Here is a 25,041-nt window from a genome sequence, read left to right on the forward strand (position 1 = left end):
TTTTTTTTCTAAATTAAGAACTATACGGAAATACATTAATACAAGTGTAGAGCAATATTTCTAGAGTGCAACAAATACATTCTTAATATTTAATACAATATTGTTGAAAAAAACACATCTATCTATTATATTTTTACCTAAAAAAATACCTATTAATTTTCTTTTTGTTTCTGGCTCAAACACTAAAACAAAGCACAAATCCCCCCTCCCAAAAAAAAAAAAAAATCCTAAATCCAAAAGATTGAACCCAACAATAACAGGCAAAAAAAAAAAAAAAATTGAAACGAAATAAATAGTGCAGAAGAAAATCAAATGAATGAAATAAGAAATAGAGAAATGGTGCAGAAGAAAAGTAAAGGAAATAGCAAGTACCTGAAAATTTTTTTTAATCAATTTAGTCTAATTATAGTGACCATCAAATATAACTACGAATCCAGTTATATCCTTTTGACAAACTCTTCATTGAATTTGCATTTGCTTGAGTAATGATATTCACACAATACATTTAACAATATATTTCATAACATATGTTTTAAAGTGAAGATATTTTTATAAAGTGATAGTACTTTTATAAAATATCTTACTAAATTATTTTTTATTTTAAAACATGATTATGTAATGTATTAAAAATGATTTTTCTTTTTTTTCACACCCCCAATATACAGTATCGTTCCCATCCTTCTAAAAAACACAGCCGCTGTAAAGAATTTATTGTCATCCATTTCAAAAGAACAAAGCTGTTCAACAGCTCAACTTTGATCAGCGCTGTGATTAACTGGTTTGTACAGGGAGATGGGATAAATGAAATGGTTTTAAATTTTTAGATGAATTAAATAAAATATTATTTTTTAATATTATTATTATTTTAAAATTTTAAAAAGTTGAATGATTTATTATATTTTACGTGAGAATTTAAAAAAGTTGTAATGATGAGATTAAATGAGATGAAACATCTAAACCGTTTAGAATCGAATCTCACCTCAAATCATCTCATCTCATGATTACAACTTTTTTAAATTTCTGCATAAAATATAATAAATAATTTAATTTTTTAAATTTTAAAATAATAATAATATTAAAAATAATATTTTAATAATATTTTATTCGGTTGAACTAAAATCATTTTTAACTACTCTCCCTTCAATTCAAACGGTAAGTTTGCCAAAATAAATGTCAACCTTTTCTAGTCCAGTTGGTGAGGAAAAGTCAGATTGAGCATCCCACAACACAAGGAAAAATGAAGAGTCAGTCAGAGTTGTTAATCCCAGAATTATAGAGCAATCGTCAAATTCGTAGGCTGGGAATTGGGATTGAAATGTTTTTCGAGAAAAGTCATATTTCTCTCGTGTACTCAATCATATCTAGCATTATTATCATTGCATTTTTTCATTTACGATTTTCATGTTAGAGAGGGATGGGTACCGATACGACTCCGCCTCGGCTATTCTTTCTTCTGGTTCTAGTCCTGTCTCATTGCATAGCATGCTTCTCCGATGCAGGTTATAGTGATACCATTTCGGTAGGTCAGTCACTGAAAGTGGGCGAGAGCAGATTATCTAAAGGTGGCAAATTTGAAATCGGATTTTTCACAGGCCTTCCTTCAAAAATCTTTCTGGGCTCATGTCATAAGAATTTTGATGTCAAGGACATTGTTTGGGTAGCAAATAGAGAAAACCCTTTGTCCGACCCATCTTCTTTAAGCCTCGAGTTCTCAGAAGATCGTAATCTAGTTCTGCTTGAAAGTTCATCCAAAACACCATTTTGGTCGACAAATTTGACGGATACCCTTCCAAACTCCACTGAAGCAGTACTTCTAGACGATGGAAATTTTGTTGTAAGAGATGGCTCGAATCCTTCCACCATATTTTGGAAGAGTTTCGACCATCCAACCAATGTATGGTTGCCAGGTGCGAAGCTTGGGATCGATAAGATTACTGGAAAAGCGAAGCAGTTTGTTTCATGGAAAAGTTTAAAAGATCCTGCACCGGGTCTGTTCTCGTTCGGGTTAGACCCAAGTGGAAGCAGCCAATTAATCTTACAGTGGAACAGGTCCCAAGTGTATTGGAGTACTGGAGTTTGGAATGAAAAATCTTTCAGCTTGGCTCCTGATATGGTGATGAATGATATCAACTTTAGTTTTGTGTCAGATGAAAATGAAAGCTATTTTACTTATTCTGTTGGAAATAATTATTCCAGATATATGTTTGTCCTTGAGCCTTCAGGACAGATCCAGCTACTCATGACGTGGTCGGATAGCCCTTGGAATTGGACTGTAACTTGGTCTCGACCGGAAAGCCCGTCGGAAGTCTATGCTTTATGTGGTAAATTTGGCGTGTATCAGGAAAACTTCTCAAACCCCTGTGCATGTCTAAAAGGTTTTGAAGGATTTCCGATTGAAGACAGAGCCCAAGATGATTGGTCAGGTGGATGTGTGAGGAAATCCCCTTTGCAATGTGAGAATGGTACGCATGCTAATGGCAAAAAAGATTGGTTCCTGAAAGTACCGAATGTCAGATTGCCTATTAATCCAAAAGCATACCCGGCAGCGAATGCTAAAAGGTGTGAATTTGCTTGCATGAATGATTGCTCTTGCCCTGCTTATGCACACAACAGCAGCGGATGTATGATATGGGAAGGAGGGCTTTTGAACTTACAGCAACTTTCAGATGGTCGCGAGGCCGGACAAGATATCTATCTCAGGCTTGCTGCTGATGAGCTTCAAAGTACCAAACGTAGGATGAATTGAATTCTTCATAATTTTCTTGTCATCTTCATTCTGAATGCATACTTAATTCTGTTATGCTTGAGCTAATTGTGATTCTAATCATCATAATCAGGCAACCGCTGGAAAGTATGGCTTGTAGCCGTGCTGGTCCCTGCAACAGGGATAATTAGCTTATGCCTCTGCATTTATTTTTCACGCCAGGGAAAGCGCAAAGCCCAAGGTAAGTTCTAGCGATGCATAACAACTTCTTATTTGTGTTTGTAGATTTAGTGGATCACTAATAAAGAAAAAGCTCTGCCTAATCTTAGATAAGAAAAAAACTGTGATATGTCCTCGTTCTTAGGAGTGTTTATTCGAGACATTTTTCTCATGACTGACAATGTAAAGCTTATTGGTTAGTGAAAAGAGTCTTCATGCTCTTGAAGCAACGAGAACCAAGTTTGTGGGGGTCCTCTCACAAACTTCATCAAGCACTAGCAAAACTACTTTAGTAGATTTACCATTAATATGACAAGACTTGTAATTCTGTAACAAACAGGAGAGGTCCAAGAGAAGGCTACGAGCAATGATCTACTGTTATTTCATTTTAATACTGAACTCAGTGGAATGAAGGATGTTGAGTTACCACTATTCAGTTATGAGAGTGTATCAGCTGCGACTAATAATTTCTCAACCGAGAATAAGCTTGGACGAGGAGGTTTTGGACCAGTCTACAAGGTATGTTTTATCTCCTAATGAATGATCTCCAAAAATATCAGTAACCAATAATGGTAAACATTCAATAAAAACTTAAAGAGCTTATAGTTCTGTCTCACAGGGAAAGTTACTTAATGGGGAGGAAATTGCAGTGAAAATGCTTTCAAAAAGATCAGGACAGGGGCTTGAGGAATTCAGAAATGAGGCAACACTAATTGCAAAACTCCAGCATACAAATCTTGTCAGACTCTTGGGTTGCTGTGTGGAGCAAGATGAAAAGATATTGATATACGAGTATATGCCCAATAAGAGTCTGGATTCCTACCTTTTTGGTGTGTCAACGTTTTGTCATCTTGATGCTTTATACATATACATATACATATATATATATATATATTATATTTCAGGTTTTAGTCTTTTGGCTTCTTGGGTACTAATTTCCTTGGTTGTATCATTTAAACAGATGCTGATCCCATCAAGAAAAAGATGTTGGATTGGGGTATACGCATGCGCATTATTGAAGGGATTGCTCAAGGGCTTCTTTATCTTCATCAATATTCAAGGCTACGAATTATACATAGAGATTTAAAACCCAGTAACATTCTCTTGGATGGTGAAATGAATTCGAAAATATCGGATTTTGGCATGGCACGAATAGTTGGAGATAATGCAACACAAGCAGACACAAATAGGATCGTTGGAACTTAGTAAGTATGCAATCTATTTCACTTTCTAATATGTATTACTGTCGGCTGCTAAAAAGAACATACCATACTGATTTTGGAATCCAGTGGCTACATGTCTCCGGAATATGCTATGGAAGGTCGATACTCAATAAAGTCTGATGTATTTAGTTTTGGAGTACTGTTACTAGAGATTTTGAGTGGCAAGAAGAATAAAGGCTTCAATAGCAGCGAGTCATTCGGTCTTCTCATATATGTACGTTTAGCTAGCTAGCTCCTTTATATCCTCTCTAATTAAGGCTTTAGTCTTTATATGTGAAATGCTTTAGTCCTTGATTAAATCTACAGTGATTTGAAATGATAACAGGCTTGGGAGTTGTGGAGAGAATATCGAAGTTTAGAATTGATGGATCTTACAATTGGTTATCCTTCTTCAACTTCCATGATGTTGAAATTCATCAACATCGGGCTTCTTTGTGTTCAAGAGAAACCAGCCGACCGACCTACCATGAGTGATGTAGTCTCAATGATTAGCAATGAACATACACCTCTACCAGTACCAAAGCAACCTGCTTTTACCATAGGCGGGAATTCGATGGACACAAATTCAACAACTAGCAGTGCAGAGGATTGCTCAGTAAACGATGTAACTGTTTCGATTATGGAAGCTCGATGACTCTTTTCTTTATATTTATTTTAAGAAAGCTAGGCATTTTCTGGAATCACCATTTGTATCTTTCTTTTTTTTTTTTTGTTTTATTTGGTGCGAGTATAAATATTCTTGACATATTTTGCACGGCTATTAGCCCATTAGTTGATGTTTGGAAAATGTAGAATACAAAATTTGATTTAGGTGGGATTTGGATAGAGAGATGAGATGATTTTAGATGAAAATAATGCTACTTTGACACCTTATTTTGACATCTCATGTATTTTTTTTTATTTCATAGTTAAAGAAGTGACTATTAGTATATTGATATTTTTTTTATATTTTTTTAAAATGTTTTAAAATGATAAAAAATATGAATAAAAAAAATGAAAAGTTGATTTTAGCCTAACGGTAACTTGCAGCTGGCAGATATGAGCGACAAAGTAGCATCGCTCTTTAGACGAAAGTTGAATAAAATATTGTTAGAATATTATTTTTTAATATTATTATTGTTTTGGTATTTAAAAAAGTTTAATTATTTATTATATTTTGTGTGAAAATTTAAAAAAAATTGTAATGATGAGATAAGATTGAGTGATTATTGAATCCAAACCGGGCCTTATATATCTTTCATATATATTTGTTGATTTGAAACGACAGTTCATATTGAACTAAAAAAATGGAAACGAGTAATAATACAAGACTTAATTCATGGCTTTTATTGAAAGTCACCCTAGATTTTGTCATGAATCACAACAAATACTTTATTTATCATAATTGGCATATAGCAATGAATTATTTATCATTAAATTTCCGCTCTTGGGGAAAACTTTCTCATGAATATTGAAACAAACAATTACAAGAGAAACAAATACCATCTAATACCTTCCGCTCTAACGCTAGAGATTATCTAGCCCCTTGGCCTCTTAACGGCATCGAAGAATGAATACAAACCTAACTACAGCAGCGAGCTCAAAATGGCTATGCCAATATGGATGGTAGAATGCAGCTCGTAAGACGTAGGCAAGAATATTGGACTTCACATCCTTGGCAACTTCTTGTCGTTGTATCATGATATGGATTCCAAAACTAAGCAGCTTTAAGCTTCCCCAGTCTGTACTGGCTCATATCTTCGGAGGACAGCATGCCATTAGGAGAAAGAAGACGCCGGAGAGCAAGGAAAAACCGGGCCTGAAAAGAAGATATTTTGTTCTGGGTAAGTCCAAGTCAGCGATTTTTTGAACGTGGGAGTTGTAAGGATGTATGTTAGTCTTACCCATTGAAATCCGACGAGTGCAAGCCAGCAACCTGTCAAGCCGGATCCTCTTACAAGCTGGTAACGAGAAGAATAGGAGAGCGATGTTAATGCATAAAAGTAACCAAGGTGTTTTGATAAAAAGAAAGAGAGAGAGAGAGAGAGGTCTTCAAGGAACCAAGAAATTAGAGATAGATATCGACCAGAAGGAGAAGAGCACCCAAAGAAAAGCATCCGCTCATTGATAAGCTAATAAATTTGAGATCCCGTCCAGCCTGCACCATAAAACAAGATATAATAATGCTGCATCAAAAGTGGCAGCATTAATTTTATGCAACAGGGTCATCACTATACAAATTGTAATTGGAACGTTTGGCTAAGCAAGTTAGAAATAAGCAGCATATAGTCGGGGAACTGTGCATGTTTTTTTTTTTCATGGTAATCAGAGGATAGCATAACAGTCCCTTTCTAGAACAACATCACGTATCTTCCCGCATTGACATGGTTGTCCATGTTTAGCGTTAGTATTTCTTAGTCCAAAGCACAGGAATCAGAATAAATCACTCAAAAGGGGAAACTTTTCAAGGAAATGTTGGAATTGAGGTCATCGGGCATACCAGCAATGTCCCCTCCAGGCTATGAGTACAGGGTGTTATAGCCAATGAAAGAAAGAACAGAATCAATACTTTGTGCATCTGCAGAGACACAACATCAGATATATCAGCCTGTCGGTAGCATAAAAATATGAAAATGTATTCTACATCTATAGAATATTTTCAGCTTACTAGAGTCATTTTCTCTCATTTCAGCTCTGCTGTTGTAGATAATGCAAAGTACTTCTCATGATTTTATAAACAGATCCATTTGCCAGTGGATAACAGCAGAAATACTCTCAACCATCCCAAGACTAAAGACATCAAGGGTCATCTAATTTGAATTTCTGTGTTATTTAATATTTTGAAATAAGGGCACGAAAAAGGACCTCAGATTAGCCGAATGGGACACAAGTACAACAGGTTCCAAGCAAAGCCACATTTGGTTATCTGACAACATTATTAAGAGCCAAACTAATGTATGAAGCAGGAATCATGTCCCACTTATGCAGATATATTTGGTGCAAAGTTTCAAAAATTATAAACCCGCAATTAAGCAATATAAGACCTTCCATTGTTAATTATGACACATCATGATTGTTTTGTACAAAAATGAATTGTTGAGAAATGTAATAAATATACTTGAATAAACTCAAAACTTAAGAACTAACCTCTTGTATGACATTAAGATCAGTTGTAAACATTTGGGGAAGCAACCAAGGAACAGACATTCCAATATTCCCTATTGTTAATCCAAGTATAGCTCCAATTATCACCAGTGACTTTAGCAGCATTCGAGCCTGTATGATATCATAAACATTTTGGAAGACTTCCATTGAAAATAGTTCAATATAGAGACAGAATCCGCTACTTGAACTTTATATTCGATAGTTTTTTTTATGAGTAACTTTTTATTAAATAGTATAATATTTAATAGCATATCCATCATAAATGATATCCTGACAAATCAATTCTTGGATGTGACATTAGTGCCAAGTGATCCAACCAAGGTACAAGGTACAGTGCATCAGCAGAAGATGAACATCACTGACCTTCTCCAGACTTCGGTCAGCTCCATTCAGTAACTCTGGCATGAATGATTGTGCAGTTTGAGAGAGAGGCTCACCCCACACCACACACATACCATACGTTTGAATCATGACCTGGAGTGGTTTGTACAATTTAAATGCACGTTAATTCAAACAGATAAGGAGCACAACGAGGATGAAAGTAATAGTAAGTCCTACTTTAAGTAGAGCCAACCTGATGAGCCGCCACTGTACTTGTGCCCATAGCTGTAGCGAAATATGTCATGAGAGAATAGAAAGCCACCTACACCAGAAACATATACTCATAAATTCATCCCCATATAAGCAGATACAGAATAGAGCCAAGTAAAACGCAGCAAACCTTTGAGAACATTGTTATAAACACTGGAGCGGCAATTGCAAATATCTGCAGAAATTCATTGGGTGATGGAACAGAGATAGCGAAAGCACTATATCCCTTCTTGTTCAGAGTTTCAATCATCATATATGCTGCAACAAGCTGGAGTATATTACACAGATTAGTGACAACTCTAGAAGTACTGGGTATTGAGCACATTAAGAAGGCATCAGCTAATAAATAATCATACCTGTGATGCCATTGTTGCCCAAGCTGCGCCAGTGATACCATAGTGTAACATACTGCACAGGACTACATGACCAATTCCATTAACAGCACTAGCTACCACCAAAGCTTTAAGGGGTCCCAAGGAATCTTTCATGCCAAGACTAGGAATCAGAAGAAGAATTGTTCGCATTAGGGGCTGATTGCATGCATCTTCTAATTAATCTCGTTAATTTTTCATCCTACAGGAGCTTCTTTGGTGTTGAGAGGATAAGATGCTAACATTTAAAGTTACTGCTAGAGAGAATATATAAACAATTCTTTTCCAATCTCTCTCTCTCTCTCTCTCTCTTCTTTTTTAATCTTCCTATCTTCATGATCCTGCGAATCAAGCCTAAGGATCCAGGATCATCCACTTTAAAGTTCAAATTACTCAAGTAAACTTAAACAGAAAGGAGAATTAACTAAGTAGACATAAAAATTGTCAAACGTAGACACAATCAGCTCACATCGGGAGAATTTTCAGTGTAAAAAAAATACATGCAGCGCCAAAGCTATAATATATGGAGCACGATTGATATGGAAGTGCATAGAAGCTACAATATGTCTTATAGTAACAAAGTAAGTTTTTGTTAAAAAAACACCAAGGCACTGCCAACATGTAAATAGGTCATGCAATGGGAAAAATATACATATAATATCTGTACCTTGCACTTTGAGCAACCAACCCAAAAAGAACTGCAGGCCATGCTAAGCCTCGAATCTACCAACAGAGGCATAATATTTAGTTTAAAATTACTTCAAAGGCAGTAAGAAGAGAGTATCTTAACAATAATGGAAAAATGGCAGGCAGAACAATACGTCAAAGCAATCACTTACTTAAGCAGATAATAAACTTAATTAAAAAAAAGCAAGGAGAAACACTTCTCCAGATATACTTGTCTTCAAGAAGAAAAAGTTGAGACAGACACCCATTTCGTTGTAAATTTCTTTTGAACATAATGGTGGGGGACAAAATGAGCAGAAACTTACAGCCAATACGTAGATGTCAAAGTATTAACCAATGTAAATATTGTTAGTTAGTTTTTTATTAGCCCACATCAGCAGCGCAGTCCAGTCCAGTCAGCAGCATTGAAAGAGAGTTGTATTTTCCCTCTCTATTCTTTCATTTGGTGTTTGTATATAAACAGAGTTGATCTTGTGAATAACTAATCAATGAGAATCAGTTTCTTCTCTTCATCTTCTTCCCGCTATAAAACTTGGTTTTATTAACATGGTATAAGAGCATGCTTAGTTCTTTCGCGGCATCCACTTTCATTTCCATATAGAACAGATCAAATGGTGGAAAGGAAGATATTGATATCAGGGCAACGCATAATTGAATTGTATGCTATAAAAATAACAATTTTAGATATTGATTGTTTTATGGGAAAGGATATGAACCTGGACATATTTACTTGCAACTGGTACCATATGCACATTCTTTGGCCCAGCAAAAGCTGGAAAAAAACAAAGAGGAAAAAGAAAACAATCTTAGCAAACTCCTCAGTCGCCTCTGCTATGTAAATTGTAATTGATCTGCTGTCAGTTCTTATAAAAAGATATATAAAGTGGTGAAAACGCTTATATAATAATTGACATCTGCCCAGTTTTTCAAAGCAACTAAAAGGGTTACCAATCTTTATTACCAGTCAGTGCCCATGGACCCAGGAACTGCGTAAACAAAAGCATCAAAGTCCCACAAGTCAGCCCTACAAAGAGCAAGATAGATATTTGATGCTGCACTCCGTCTTTATCCTGCATTAGTACCATTTAGTGAAAATGCAGCATAGAGCCGAAAAATGCAAAAAGGAATTGATGTCATTCTACAGAAACAATGTAAAAGACTTTTTCCTTAAAAGTAAGTATATGGCTGTGTTTCATTTACAAGGCACCACAAAATTGTTTAAAACAATTATGCGTTTGTAAATTCACCGATCACCACAATACATAAATAATAAAACCTTTTAACAGGTCAGAGAACTAACCCGTTTGGCAAGCGAAGTGGCAACCATATTTGAGGTGGCAATTGAAAGGAACATGAACAAGAGATTCATATTATCACAAAAGACCGTTCCAGGACCTGCCCATTCAAAACCACCATCAATTTGATCCATGTCCCCCACTCAAAACAATTAAATATCATCCTCCAGTTAGTCACGAAGAAATTCCGGACCATTGGATTGAAACGAAAATAATCGACACACACACACATTCATACATATATATAATCTCAACGGAACTGAGCCAATTATATAGGTGTACGGAACATCCAAGCAATTAGATTCAGAATATGATTAGACTTAAGTTCGTTGTCTTACCTACATTTTCCAAGCAACCAAACAGACAATTAAGAACTTTTCGAAACTTCAACTTGAGAAACCTACCTAAAGCAGCAAGCTCCGTCGAGCTTCCCCGACCGATCACAGCCGTGGAGATGAGACTCATCAACGGGCCACAGATCCAGAGCCCCGTGGCGGGCCCAGAAAACGTCACGATCTCCTTCATTTGGTTCCATATGCTCTGACTCGCCAACTCCTGCCGCTTCGACGCCACGACCTCCGCCACTACTTCTTCGGTTGAGCTTGACGAAACCGTAGGAACATTGCCATCGTCTTCGCTAGTTCCTTCAAACTTATCTTCGAGAAGTTCATGGCTATGACTACTAATGCAAGCGATTAGTGTCCGATTGCGACGATTCTTTACCGGAGAGAAACAAATACTCGGCAGAGTGATAGAGTTGGGGACTCGCCTAGATAATAACTGGTTGTTGAAGAAGGTTGAAGGGCGACAGAGTTGTCGGATAGTGGGGCTTCGGACTGGAGTGTGGGACGGGGGAGCTAGGGTCTTGAGCTGCATTTTGTAGCTGGAAATGGATGTGGAGAAGTGTGCGCTCTGAGAGAGAGCGAGAGAGGAAATCGAGGTTGGAAAAGAGAGAGAGTAGACCCGAGCGGTTTATAAACCATGTGATTTTCATTTGAATGGAGGAGCCGTGTGAAAGGTTGGCGGCTCTGGTTTGGCTCCTCTCCTCTCCTCTCCTGCTACAATGATTAACACTGCTGATCCGGCATTGTGCTATTCATTGGATGCAAGCTAACGGCTCGCCGCTTGGGTATATGGCCACTTAATAATATTAGTTGTCCAACTACCCTCTCGCTCGCGCTCCCATGGACTCCATCTAACTGCAAGTAATGTCGAGGCTGCGAACTTTCGTGCACGTGCCAAGCTGCAATTCTAAAGTCCCGTTGTGATGTAAAAAATATCAAAATTCTATCTCTTACAATTATTATAAATTTTTACATAAAATATAATAAGTAATTTAATTTTTTCAAATCATAAAATAATAATAATATTAAAAAATAATATTTTAATATTATTTTATTTAATTTTTAACTTTTATTTCAATCCATCTCTTCTATTAGATCATCAAAGGTGAGTGCAATATTTGATAATTAGAGAACTTTGAGAATGAATTACATGTTTATTTGAATTGCATGGAATACATAATGAGACATGTTTTTTGGGAATGCAATGTTGTGGCTGACATTTTTGCCAAGTGGAGAGCTAGTAGTTCTAACATAGATTGGTCTGACGATCATTTGTTGTCTAATAGTCTAAGAGGTTTTCTTCGTCTGCATAAAATTAGTCTTTCCTATTTATGAATGTTGTAAAAGTCTTCAGGTATGTTCCTTTTTCTAATTAATCATTTATCTAATTCTTTTGTTGTATATGTTTTGCTTGCAGGATTTATTTGTTTTGTCTGGGGCTGGAGTCTTGGGTTTTTTGTCATGTAATTGGATGAAATTAAGTATTTTCATTTGGTTTTATTCGATGATAATCTATCTCTAGATATATGGTTGTAATCACGATTTTTTTTTATAAAAAATAAAAATTATCAATAAAATTAAAATATCGTCCTTTTTTAAAAAAAATTTATCTTATCTCAACTCATTATCTAAATCTTCTTTTAATTTTCTCGTCCGAGGCACTAGATCGACCATAGATCAAAGATGCTGACATGGACAACCCACGGAAAAAAGCTTGATGGCCTGGCGAGATTTAGCAAGGACACGGTGTCACATTCTATTGGACCGTTGCTTTAAATCTAACCGAAACTTTAACTAATTTTCAAACATTCTTCCTTGTTCGGATCGCCGTTGGTTAACCAACCAACGTAGGAAATATAAATAAGAATAAACAACAAAAGAAAAACGAGAAAAAGGAAAATAAAAATTTACTACCCGCTGGTCGTGGCCTTTGTATTGTTGCTGACCAATTTCGGAGCCGTCTCCCTCCCATCTATTTATCAGGATCAACTTTTTGAGTCGCTACCAAACTTAGAAGCGAGAATACGCGGTAACTACTTTTCTTTCTGCAATTGCCAATGGTGGTCGATGGAAGTCCTTTTGGACTCTGATCATGTTGTAGACCACCCGTCCTTCTTCAATTCTTGGTGGCTATTTCTTCTTCTTGGGACTAAACGCCCATGTGAAGCTGCCAAGGGCTTGAGACTTGACAGGGAGGAAGGGAAGAGTGATTACAACATTCTCGCTTGGTTCAGCAAATCGGATCCCTTCTTGTCCGGAAAACAAGCTGACCCTATTATTAAGATGAGTTTTACTATGTACAAACAAGTTTGTATACTAATCTATGTATTAATATTGTTGCTTTCATATTCTAAATTCAAATTAGTATTGTTTTCAATAAAATCTACTTTCTGATCAATCATATTGAATGGGTGCGCGTATTACCGCGCAGAATCGCTTACAATTAAATTTTTCGACCATATTATTAAGATAGATAAAATATTTCATTGGGTAGTTTTAGATCTGTTTGGCAATAAAACTGTTCTAACATGTTATTAAATATTTCTTTCTAAATATCACTTAAATACAAAACACTTTTCAATTTCAAATATTTAATTTTTTTATATAATTATTACCTAATCATCACAACTTTCTCAGACTCTCAAGACTACTTAATGGACCATTTTATTTTAAGTAATATAAAATTGTCCATTGGATAGTCATGGTCCGTTTGTTAGCGCAACTGTTTTCAAGTATTTTTAAATATTTCTTTCAAAGCATCACTCAAACACAAAATATTTTTTAATTTCAAATTTTTAAATTTTTCATCTAATCATTATAATTTTCTCAAACTTTTAAGCAAAAGATAAAAAAACAATAATACTTTTTCAAATTTCTTAAAAAATTATATTCATACATTTTTTAACTTTATAATATTTTTATTCAAATTTTATTTCTATCATTTTCTAAATCTCAATAAAATATATTAAGCCAAACTATTTAATAACTATTCATAAATTATTAAATATATTGAGATATTCTAAATAAAATACTTACGACTTCCTAACGCAAAAATGGGAACAAGAAAAAAGCCCACGAAGATAGAATTCCCATCCGGATAAAAGCACCGACATCCGAAAGACTCGGTATAAGAGGGGCTTCATGATTATGGCCCAACACCAAGAGGGCCTGGGCAGGCAATATACCTGGAAGAGCATTGTTATTCATAAGCTCATACACAATACACTATAATTTTTTTTATAGTTTTTTTTGGTTTTATTATTCTTAAAATAATTAAATTATTTTACTTATAATTCATATACCACATATTTGGTAAGAGAATAAAATTAAAAAAATCATAAAAAAGATGATGTATGGTGAATGAGACTTAAGAATAGAATTTTTCTACCTGGAAAACATCCCCTGAAGTTGTTGATCTCCATAGATGAATATTCAATATTTTTTCATTTTATTTCAAAACCAAGTCGAAAATATTAAATTACATTTGAAAATTGATTTTTTTTTTCAAATACACACATTTGTGCATAGAATCTTATTCACTTATACTTGTAATAAAATTAATAAATCCTATTTAGGAGCACTGTATCACAAGCAAAACAAAGGAATTAGTGATTTTATCAATAGTAAATAGAATAATGGCAAATCTTTAATCCCAAACTTTGATAAATAATTTTATCTTATAAATTTAAAAGATTTATGATATCACGATTGTTTTGAGATGTAGGTTGTGAGCATAGGCAGACAAGTTTCCTTGCAAATACTTTTTTTTTTTTTTTTTTTTATGAGAAATACTCTAATCACAAATGGATTACACAAAAGTAATAATATAAATTGACGTAACTTCATCTCATCCGTTAAATCTATTTTACAATAAAAGTAATTTTATAATCTGACAAACCACATCAAGTCATGTCAGTTTGTGAGCTTACTTTTGTATAATCCCTTTGTAACTAGAGTATTTCTCATCTAAAAAAAAAAAAAAGTCTTTGTAAGGAAACTTGCCTGCCTAGTGCTCACAACATAACGAATCAGATGAAATCACATCAGTTTATAAGATTATTTTTGTATAATTCTTTTGTGGATGCAGTAGAACTCTTTTTATTATTATTACTTTACATAGGATGTTAGATAAATGTTATTCTAAAGTCTTTATACCACACAATATGACATAATTTAATTTAAAAAATAAATTTTAAAATTTCAATCTTACAAATTAAATTTTTCTATTTAAATGATGTGGATATGATGTGAATGATGTGTGCTGTAGAATTCTTAAAATAACATTAGACTTGTGATGTTAACTGAAAATGCACTCTCACCTGATATGAATATTTATATATATATATATATATATCTATATATATTCTAAGGCCAAGACAGCCTGCTTTATTAAAAAAAACCTCACTAAAGGGGAGGGAACCCAAATATAATAAAGGACATCAGACAATCAAAATATCATAAAAACATAAACTCCTAACATCGCAATGCTGGAAGACCCAACTTGTCAACCTTCAATATCCCTTTGAGCAGATGAGGAACATCATTGAACTGCAGCCACTTTCCAGATAGCCTCCCAGAAGCCATTCGCACTAAATAATCCGCCCTGCATTACAATCCCTATAAATGTGCCGAATCACAACTTGCATTTTAGAAAGAATTCATTGAATTTCCTCCCAATAATCTTCAAGATACCAAATACCACACCTTCCTTTTTCCAACCAATTAACAATTAAAAGCGAATCCAATTCCACTTCAACCCTTTAAATTCTCAGCTCTCTACATTGCATCAAGCCATCAAAAAGTGCCAAAAGTTCCGCCGAGTTATTCGTTCCCTGGTCTAAGCATTCCGCAAAAGCCAATTTTAGTATCCCTTCATCATCCCTTATGACTCCACCCACCCGCATACGACCCGGATATCCCAGACAACTGCCATCTACATTTAATTTAAACCACCCTGTAACAAGTTTTTGCCAATGGACAAGACGAACTTGCTTCCGTTTCAAAGACTTTATTGGAATGGAAAGAGCCAGCAACACTTGGTCTCCAACTTTATATTTCTTTCCAGCTCTAATTCGAAGTCTCACCCAAGCAATGGCTACTTTTATCAACAACCATAGAGACTCAACTGAATTCATTTTACCTTTCATGCACGATTTACACCTCCAAACCTAGAGAGACCAAGTTAAAATAACAGGTACAAGACCAAGTAAATTACCTATTTGAGAAGAATGGTTTGCCTGTCGAAACCAAAGTTCCATTTTATCTTTCCAAGATAGATTTGGAACAAATGGCATTTCAAGTTGCACTAAAGCACGATGACATACTTCCTTTGCAATCGACCTTGTAGCAAGGACATGATCCTGATCCTCTAAGCTCCCCCTACACAACATTCACCCTTGGAAATCATTGGAGTCCCCTGTGCACTCACACGGACATCCACAGTAAGGTAAAAATTCATTGCTTTCCAACAGGTAATTGAATATTTGTTTGGTAGAGTTGAATTCCACATCCAATCAGACCAAGATGATTTAGGGGCCTTGAACACAAAAACACTCACACGCAAACTTAGATGAAAAATCTCCATTGGCATTCGGCTTCCATATAAGCATATCCACACCTTCCTTATGATCGCCAATACATTCCAAGATTTCTTCCAGTTTGTTATCACCCACCAAACTCCTTAACAAACCTACATCCCAACCATTATGAAGTCTATAGTCCTGCACCCTCAACGTGGGATCAGTGATATTTAACTCATCCACAAGTGCTCCAGACTTCAACCAGTTGTCTTGCCAAAAGGAGACCTGCCCATCCCATATACACCATGTCGAGTTACATAATACTTTCTGAACTGACGCCATAATACTTCACCATCAAGGAGAACTTTTCTTAGAATCAACCAATGCGATATGCTGATCTTTAATGTACTTTGCTTTGACAAAATTAACCCATAAAGAGTTTTGTGCTAGCAAATTCCAGGCAAACTTCATAAATAAAGAAGCTTAAACTTCCTCCAAGTTCCTCAAGCCGATGCCTCCCTCCTGAGTAGGTTTACAAAGCCTATGCCAGGCAACCCACTTGCGCTTCAGCTTACCATCCCAGAACCCCCATAAGAAGCTACTCATGATCCGATTTAAAGAACCCAAAATAGCCTTAGGTGCTTGCACCACAGAAAGCAAATGGACTGGAATACTAGCCACAACATGCCGTAGCAAAAGGACTCTAGCACCAAAAAACAACATTTTCGCATGCCAACCCCCTAGGCCCCCTTTAATACGACCCAACAATTCATCAAAATGAGACACTCTCAAACGGCCAAAAAATAAAGGAGCCCCCAAATATTTCACAGGAAAATAGCCTTCCGAAAAGAAAGTTAAACGCAATAATCTTCATCGCCTACCAATATGAATATACTTAGAAAAAAAAATATGGAGACTTCTCTTTACTCACCACCTGACCAGACCAATCCTCATATTGATTAAAAATGTCGCTAATCATTTTAAGAGAGGACCCCCACTGTTAGCAAAAACAATAACGTCAACATCATACAATAAATGAGATATAAGTGGAGTACCTCGCGGATGTGAGAAATGGATAATTTTTCCAGATTCAAAATTGTAAGACCCAGCTCACTGCCATCCATGCATGTGGTTCACGGTTCCATAAACTGTCGCACGGGTTCACGCCTTACGTCGCTTATGTTCACGTTCTTCTTTTTCATTTTCATGCATGTACATTTATCCTTTTCCTCTAGGTTTTATCTCTTTACTATTTTTATCTTATATATATGTTAAACATCTTCAACCCTAGGTTATGTGCCGCTCTTTCCCCTCTTGGCAGAAGGCCATCGTTTCTCTGCAAAACACCAAACTGAAGGCTCGGTCTGCAACCAGTAAACCGCCACTCGCAAAGTCGTTTCGCGTGCCGCAACTCCACCAAACACAGTCTCGCCGGTACCTCAATCCGTCGAAGTTCATCCCCCAGCCGTGCGCCACCGTCCCTCCGAGTTCCATGTCTGGTTTCTCAGTTGCCGGTTAAGACTCCCCCACCCCTGTTTCCACACCAAGAAACAGAGGAGTTCTCCTCCATCCCGTGTGTCGCCAACCCACGCCGCAAGCCGTCGTCGCACCACCCTCTGTCTGCCGCACGCCACCTCTGTCCCCCCGGTAAGCCACAGACACTCCCTCGCCATATCTTCCCCCTCTGTCTCTTCTCTCACACTATCTCCCTCTCCCTCGTTTTCAGCTTTCTCTCTTCCTCTCTCTCTGTGCGACACCGTTGGGGAAGTCCACCACCTCAGCCCAGCTTCCAACGCACTCCCATGGTGCCACTACCTCAGTTCTTCCGTGGGTAAGTTCCTACCGTGGCTTACGTTGGGCCTCTGTCTGTTTTTACTGTGTTGGTTGTTGTTGATAGTTGCTTAAAAAGGAAACATACGGAATATATATATATATATATATATATATATATATATATATCGGTTAACCCAGTAAGAAGAAGAGTGTGTTTTGGTCTTTATCTTTTTACCCCTTAAAGTATGGTTCCAGATTTATTTGGTTCGGGTATTTAGTTCAATGAGTCTATATTATGTACTTTGGGTTTGAAATCATGAGTATATTACGTGAGTTGTAGAGTATGTTTTTATTTTGAATGTAGGCATGTGGATGGATTTATATTGTTAAGTTAGTTTTTGTAAGAGACTGATATTTTAACAGAATATTTTTATGGAAATACTGACGAATTTTTTTGAAGTGATCGGTAAGTGTGAATCTTATTTTAAATCCTTTTAAAAGAATATTTTTTATTTAAACAAAAGTATGATCATCTACTTAAAATGACTTTGATATAGTTATGTTATTTAGTTTTATAAATTATAGTAAGATCTCAATTGTAAATAAGTTAGAATTTGGTGTTTTAGTCAGAGTTATTATGTTGGATATGGATGACTTTAGAAAGTAATATTGGTGTTTCAGGAATAATGAAAATTTTGGGTTTGAGGAGTTTAAAAAAAAAAAAAGAATTATTTTAGAAGTTTTAGGCTTGAATATCGAAATACGAGATTGATTGGAAATTTATGGAAATTTACGTGATTATCTTATAGGTGAAGATTAATATTTGTTCGGCACTTTTGAGGAAATTTTTGAAAAGCTAAGAAGTTCAGGTAAGCGGGATTCCTATGCTAGATTTGCATAAAAATAAATTAATTGAGGTTGGTTTGTAAAATTGTGCATATTATTTAAAAAAAAATGAAAATGTGAAAAACAACCTCAGTATATGTTTTGCATTCACTCATGAAATATGTATGAAAGATTAAAGAAATGTTTTTGACACGAAAAGTGTAGACATGAGCAATATTTGATATATTTCTGAAATGTGCAAAGGAGCGAATACGATACCTGTGAATTTTTGTACATGTGATATGAAATATTCTGGAACTGTTATTGATCATGGAAAAATGATATGAATATGTTTTGCACGTGTTTTGATATGATATGGATATGATAAACCTTTGGCATAGTTATCTGTTCTGAATATGATTCTGAATATGGTTCTGATATGATGATATTGGTTCACGTGATATGGTTGGTACTGACATGATATAATATGATATGAGTGCACCCACTTTGGAAACAAAGTGGTCTTTTATGTGTTCTTTCTTGTGTGCACATTCGGGGCTCCGAGATTGAAAAATGAAAAGTTTTACAACATGATACTGCCTGGTTTGGCCATTGGGAATAGCACAACCCTACCACGGGGGTTAAACATGGTATATGACATGATATGATATAATAAGATGAAGATGTGCAGTTACGTTATGCCAAAGCGGTTTTTTCATATGAAATTAGTTTATGAGTATGAAAAGATTTTAAAAGTCGCTCTGATTTTTTTCTGACAATACGTTTTGAGACGTGCATATGAAAATGAAATGATTTATTTCTGCATACCAAACTTCCTAAAATTGGCTCATGTTTACATACTAGTATATGTTTTCTGCTTACTAAGTTGTTGATAACTCACCCCTTATCTCCACAATATTTTTCAAATAATTTGAATGTTCCAATTGAGGATCAAGAATATGGAGCATGGGTAAGAGGAATTAAGAATGATGGTTTAAGCATAGAAGATTTATATGAATATTGAAGATTTTTATTCAATAAGCTAGTTGTGCTATGATGATATGATTTGTTGGGAGGTTGATGTTTATATTGAGACTTTGTATTGTCTTAGAATAATTATACTAGAGTATTTAATGTGAATTAATGAGTATTACATATGATAGAGAAAAATTAGAGTATGTACTATGTGGATGAAAAATGATTTTTAGGTGACATGAGTTAACTCTCCGAACTCTCAGAGACGGGGAGTTACAAAAATTATGCTTCAACAACCAAGAAAGCATCTCCTCCGCCAAAATGAATAAATACGGTGACAAAGGATCCCCTTAGCGTAGACCACGACCACTAGGAAAAAAAATATTTCATCATACCATTCATAACAACTAAGAACCATGGAGTTGAAATACACTGTCAAAAAAGGTCACAGACCCACAGGGAAAAACCAAAAGATCTCATCACAACGAGCTAGCTTATTAATACTATCATTTCTTGCCTTAACCATATCCATTTTTATAAAAACATTCCCACAACAAGCTAGCTTATTAATCATATGAATCATTTCTTGGGCCAAATCAATGTTTTAAAAAATACTTCTACCTGGCAAAAAGGCACCTTACTCTAGAGAGACAACTCTACTTAGAATAAGAGACAACCTTTTAACAATAATCTTAAAAAAAATCTTATAAACCACAGAGCATAGGCTTATAGGTCAAAACTTATCAAAACCGATAGGTTGTTGTACCTTCAAAATTAAGACAATATAAGATGCTGAGTAATATCGCGGTAGAAGAGTCTCACGAAATAGATCTCTTACTGCATCCACCACATCAGTTTCCTCTATATCCCAACATAACCGATAGAAGCTCGAGCCAAAGTCATCCGGACCCAGACTACTATTAACCAAAATAGAAAACATGGCATCTTTTACCTCTTGTATTGAAAGAAGCTGTAGAAGCACACTATTATCCTGCTCCAAGACAGCACTCTCGACATATAAAGAAAGGCCGGAAGATCTCTGCATGGTCTAGCACGAAGGAAAGAACTAAAATACTCCACTACACTAGAGTGAATTGATTTGGGGCTATCTAAAACAGTGTCATCCCGCAATCGTATTTCTTGTACAATTGGCTTTGACATAGCGGCAAAAGATTTAAAAAATTGGGTGGATGCCTCCCCCTTCTCTGTCCAATTAAGCTTCACCTTTTGAGGGAGTCTATTTTCTTCCCTTTGCATCCACACAATTAATTCTTCTTTCTCAATTAATAAAGCCGATTCCAACTCCTCTGAAAAACCTAATTGAAGCTGCACTTCTAGTCCTTATATTTTCCTCTCCAAACTCAATATATTAACCTTCGTGCGGCCAAAAACACTAACATTCCACTCCTTGAGAACTTGTTTCAATTTTTTAGTTTTCCAACTAAACTACAGAGACACGACATGAGATTCCTATCATGCTTCTTTAACCACATTTTTGAATCTCTTATGGGATACCCACATCTGTTGGAACTTAAAAGAAGAAAGGTCATACCAAGAAACAATAGGCTTCCAAATAAAGGATATAGAAGCATGGTTTGAGGATGTTCATGGCAAATAATTGAGGATAGCATCAAGCAGCATAGAAGTTGCCACTGAATTCAATAAACAACGATCTAACTTCGACCAGCTTCTCTCCAAACCTCGATGCCCATTACACCAAGAGAAATTTCTCTAACATATTTCATCTCACATAGGCCACAAGAATCAATAAATACATTGAACTCTTCCATCGCCACTCTCAAACGAGGCCTTCCACCACAGCGCTCATCATCCCACGTATAATGTTAAAATCGCCAAGGCGTAACCATTGTGCATCTTGCAGGATATCCTACTGGAGTAGACTCCATAATTCCCTTCGTTCCAGATGATTACATTTCGCATAGTCCACAGAAAAATAAATCCGTCGAGAATCAAATAAAATATCAACTATAAATGCTGGGCACTAGTATTCATAATCGAAACCTGCATACCACCCCCTTAAAGTAGCCATAGTTTACCTCTAATACTTGGATTTGAATAATAGTTCTCAAACAAGTTACTCTTTAAGACTTCCATCCTGGACTCATTAACAAAAGGCTAAGCTAACATAATAAAATTCAGATTCATCTTCCTTACTAACTTACATAACCTCCTCCGTGACGATCCTAGACCTTGGATATTCCAGAACAATGGTGTACACATCATAAATTCAAACGAGAAGGTTTGCTAGGAACCCGAGTAAAACTTTGAAGAATTTTCTCTCGCTTACCATCATTCTTATTCACTGGAGAATCACTATTAGATGTACAAGCTTTTTCTTTACTCAAATGTTCTACAACAATGCCTTTAGGATTTAACACACACCCATCAACCTGCACATGCACCTCTGCAATATTCCCCAGTCCCCTCTCAACGGCACCCACCATCACAACATCCTTATTATCAGCATGAACATTTAAATCGGGTACAATATCAAAACCAGAAAACTGCATTGATTTCGTCGCTAAATTATCATCCTCAAACAAAAGATTTGACGAAACCATTCCTTCCAATACCCCATCATTTATCTCTCCCTCTTCTACCTCAACCCTAACCACGACCTCTGTCTCCACCACAATTAATGGCAAGCATTCTCCATTCCCATCCTGGAGCAAAGAGACGCCTGCATGTTGATCAACACCATCAGTATTACTCGAACCCACCAAACATGTACCTCCTTCCCATAATCCAAAATCACCAAAGAATTATTCAGTCTTAAAACCTGATTTGCCATATTTTGATTGCCACCCACCTCTTGATTTTTTGGCATCCAAAGTTGCATCTGTTTGTCTCCTTCTTTCTTTTTCTGATCCAAATCCTTCCTCCCTTCATCATTCTAGCGGCAAATTTTGAGTTATGCCCTTAAATATTACATCTGCAACAAACGTTGGCAAATTCTCATATTCAATCGCAACATACAAACTAGACTCTTGATGAGGAATACCAATCCAGACCCCATGAAGAGGTTCTAGAGCTACATCCATCTCGAGACACACTCGAGCCCCATCAGTTCTTATGGCACACAGTGTTGAATTATCCCAATGCAAAAACCAATCGATGGGGCTTTGCATAGCAAATACCACCGGTTGAGACTCCAACCCCCAGCGACTGCGAATAAATGATCAAAGAACATCCAAAGTGGGGCGTTGTCATAAAAATTTCAGGACCATGGAAAACTTGAAAGGAACCGCAAATCGATCAATCTCTTCCTTTGAAAATAAAACACAATGCTTGTCAGCAATGACCTTAGCAGGACGAAGAGGAACATCAACCAAAGGAAGTGGCTAAGGAGACTGTGCCACCATATCAGCAAAGGTCCGCAGTCGCCTAGCCGACACCGAAGAGCTAGAATGGCCCCTGACGGCAGCCATCACAACGCACGACACACAAATCGAGAAAACCCTAGCAGAGCCAAAAAAAAAAAAAAACCACGTCACCCTTACCCTTGTATCAGTTCTTCTAGCTAATTTATGAATTTAATATGCTGTTGTCCTTGAATAAATGCCTACAAAAGGAAAAAAAAATGATATTTGACCGAAATTGCTTTGAATGGGTGTGCATACGACTTGTGCCATAGGGCATACGCTTGTTGTCGATCCTACTTTCCTTGTTTGTTGCCTTAGACTTTTCTTCGTAAAAATTGTTTTGGGTGCCCATTAAATTGGAATTTGCAAGATGCGTTTACACGAAAGGACACCATCTCGCCTGGCACCCGACTGTTCATTTACTTATTATCAGATAATTGCAATCTTATAAGATTGTTGATCGATGACCATAGAGCCAGAGTTCGACTGTTTTGCCATTTCTGAACGTAAATAAATTATTATAGTTCGATCGTTGAAATCCTAAAAGATTTGGTGCCGCTGAAATATGGGCGTGAGCTTGGTGTTATACTTTGCGAAAAGGCTACAATGATGGTCAACCTCAATGAAATAATTTGATTTTGAGAGTGCTGACCACTGACTGGTTGATCCGATGGGAGGTTCTCCCATTGTCAAGCTAAATACTTTAATACCAAGTCTATAGCTCCATTTAATCGTACTTATTACCTACTTTGGGATATTCATTGCCTTGATTACTATAATTTCAACGTGGACGTGGTGCCCATTCAAGTCTATATTAAAAATAAAGTTTAAAAAATTATTTTTATAGTTAAATCACTCTATGTACCTTAAAATTAACTTACTCTATTTAATTTTTAATTAAACATTTTATTTCATGTGGAAAACTTAAGAGAAAATTTAATTTTTAATTTTTATTAAAACTACATAAAGAGAAAACTTAAAAATATTAAAAATCTAGAGAAATCTTGACCAACCCGGTCAAACAATAATAATACCTAACAAATTATTTTTTTTATAACTAAAAAGTGATGATATTATTATCTTGAAAAGTTTACAACTTAAAATCTTATCATCTTTAAATGGAAAATCTTTAATTATTTGTCGAACATGGTCCATCATTTTCTAATTCTTAAAGGATGTAAAGTTTAAAAATGCAATCTTATTCGAAATTTCATAATAAGCCGGATGTTTACGCAACAATTTATTGTAAGTAGCGGCCCTCGTGAGAATTATAAAGAATTAACTAAGAACCAATAAAAACAAATTGAGGAATTCTTGAAAGAAAAAAAATATATATATTTTACAAATGCATGTATATACAACACACATTATGGATTGATTAGCATAATAAAACGTGGGGGAAAACTAATTGGATGGTCTATGGGCATTGTTTTAAGTTATTACAACATATAGTGACTAGCCAAGAGTCTGCTGGCCTGATGGTATATGATCCGATTCTTCAAATAAAAAATCTGGGTTCCTCATCCATTTTATTAAAAAAAAAGAAGCATGTACTTAGTGACTAATCCATAAATTAATCAGCCCCAACTTGTAAAAAGCTTGATACGTAGGGATTCAAGGAAAAAAAAGGATTAAAGTATTTAGATCCAACCACTCCCGTGTGGTTTGGATAGTGAGTTGAGATAAAAATGAATCGAGATAAAAATTAAAAGTTAAATAAAATATTATTAGAATTTTCTTTTTTAATATTATTATTGTTTTGAAATTTGAAAATGTTGAATATTATATTTTATGTAGAAATTTGAGAAAGTTGTAATAATGAGATGAAACACTCTCACTATCTAAACGGGGCCTTACTCAATTTGCAAAAGAAAATACTAATGAAGTCCCTCAAAGTTACCGCTCAATTATTTAAATTTTAATTTTTAATTTTTAATTTTTTTAAATAATGGTTAAGGAAATTATTATTAGTGAAATTGTATATATAT

General features: G+C 35.6%; 2 protein-coding genes across 3 annotated transcripts; one reads left to right on the forward strand and one right to left on the reverse strand.

The window, feature by feature from the left end:
- The first annotated feature begins 1,157 nt into the window (after positions 1-1,157).
- LOC121255564 (receptor-like serine/threonine-protein kinase SD1-8) lies at positions 1,158-5,000 on the forward strand. 2 transcript variants are annotated; one of them, XM_041155935.1, is made up of 8 exons: positions 1,158-1,331; positions 1,500-2,732; positions 2,838-2,945; positions 3,264-3,442; positions 3,543-3,753; positions 3,885-4,128; positions 4,213-4,360; positions 4,472-5,000. In XM_041155935.1, the coding sequence occupies exons 1-8, from the start codon at positions 1,316-1,318 to the stop codon at positions 4,778-4,780; spliced, it is 2,448 nt and encodes an 815-aa protein (XP_041011869.1). In that variant the 5' UTR covers positions 1,158-1,315; the 3' UTR covers positions 4,781-5,000. The 2 variants fall into 2 exon arrangements, with proteins under 2 accessions (XP_041011869.1, XP_041011868.1); XM_041155934.1 differs by having other exon boundaries at positions 1,158-2,732.
- Positions 5,001-5,520: 520 nt separating this feature from the next.
- On the reverse strand, positions 5,521-11,291 carry LOC121255565 (protein DETOXIFICATION 46, chloroplastic-like). Its single transcript, XM_041155937.1, has 14 exons — positions 10,639-11,291; positions 10,240-10,334; positions 9,901-10,009; positions 9,656-9,711; positions 8,920-8,975; positions 8,238-8,376; positions 8,012-8,149; positions 7,865-7,933; positions 7,654-7,764; positions 7,273-7,401; positions 6,626-6,703; positions 6,212-6,283; positions 6,030-6,086; positions 5,521-5,944 (listed from the first exon to the last, which is right to left on the reverse strand). Exons 1-14 carry the CDS (start codon positions 11,108-11,110, stop codon positions 5,843-5,845), a joined length of 1,683 nt encoding a protein of 560 aa, XP_041011871.1. The 5' UTR covers positions 11,111-11,291; the 3' UTR covers positions 5,521-5,842.
- Between the last annotated feature and the right edge of the window lie 13,750 nt (positions 11,292-25,041).

This window comes from Juglans microcarpa x Juglans regia, chromosome 3D (assembly GCF_004785595.1).
Source record: "Juglans microcarpa x Juglans regia isolate MS1-56 chromosome 3D, Jm3101_v1.0, whole genome shotgun sequence".
Classification (NCBI taxonomy): domain Eukaryota; kingdom Viridiplantae; phylum Streptophyta; class Magnoliopsida; order Fagales; family Juglandaceae; genus Juglans; species Juglans microcarpa x Juglans regia.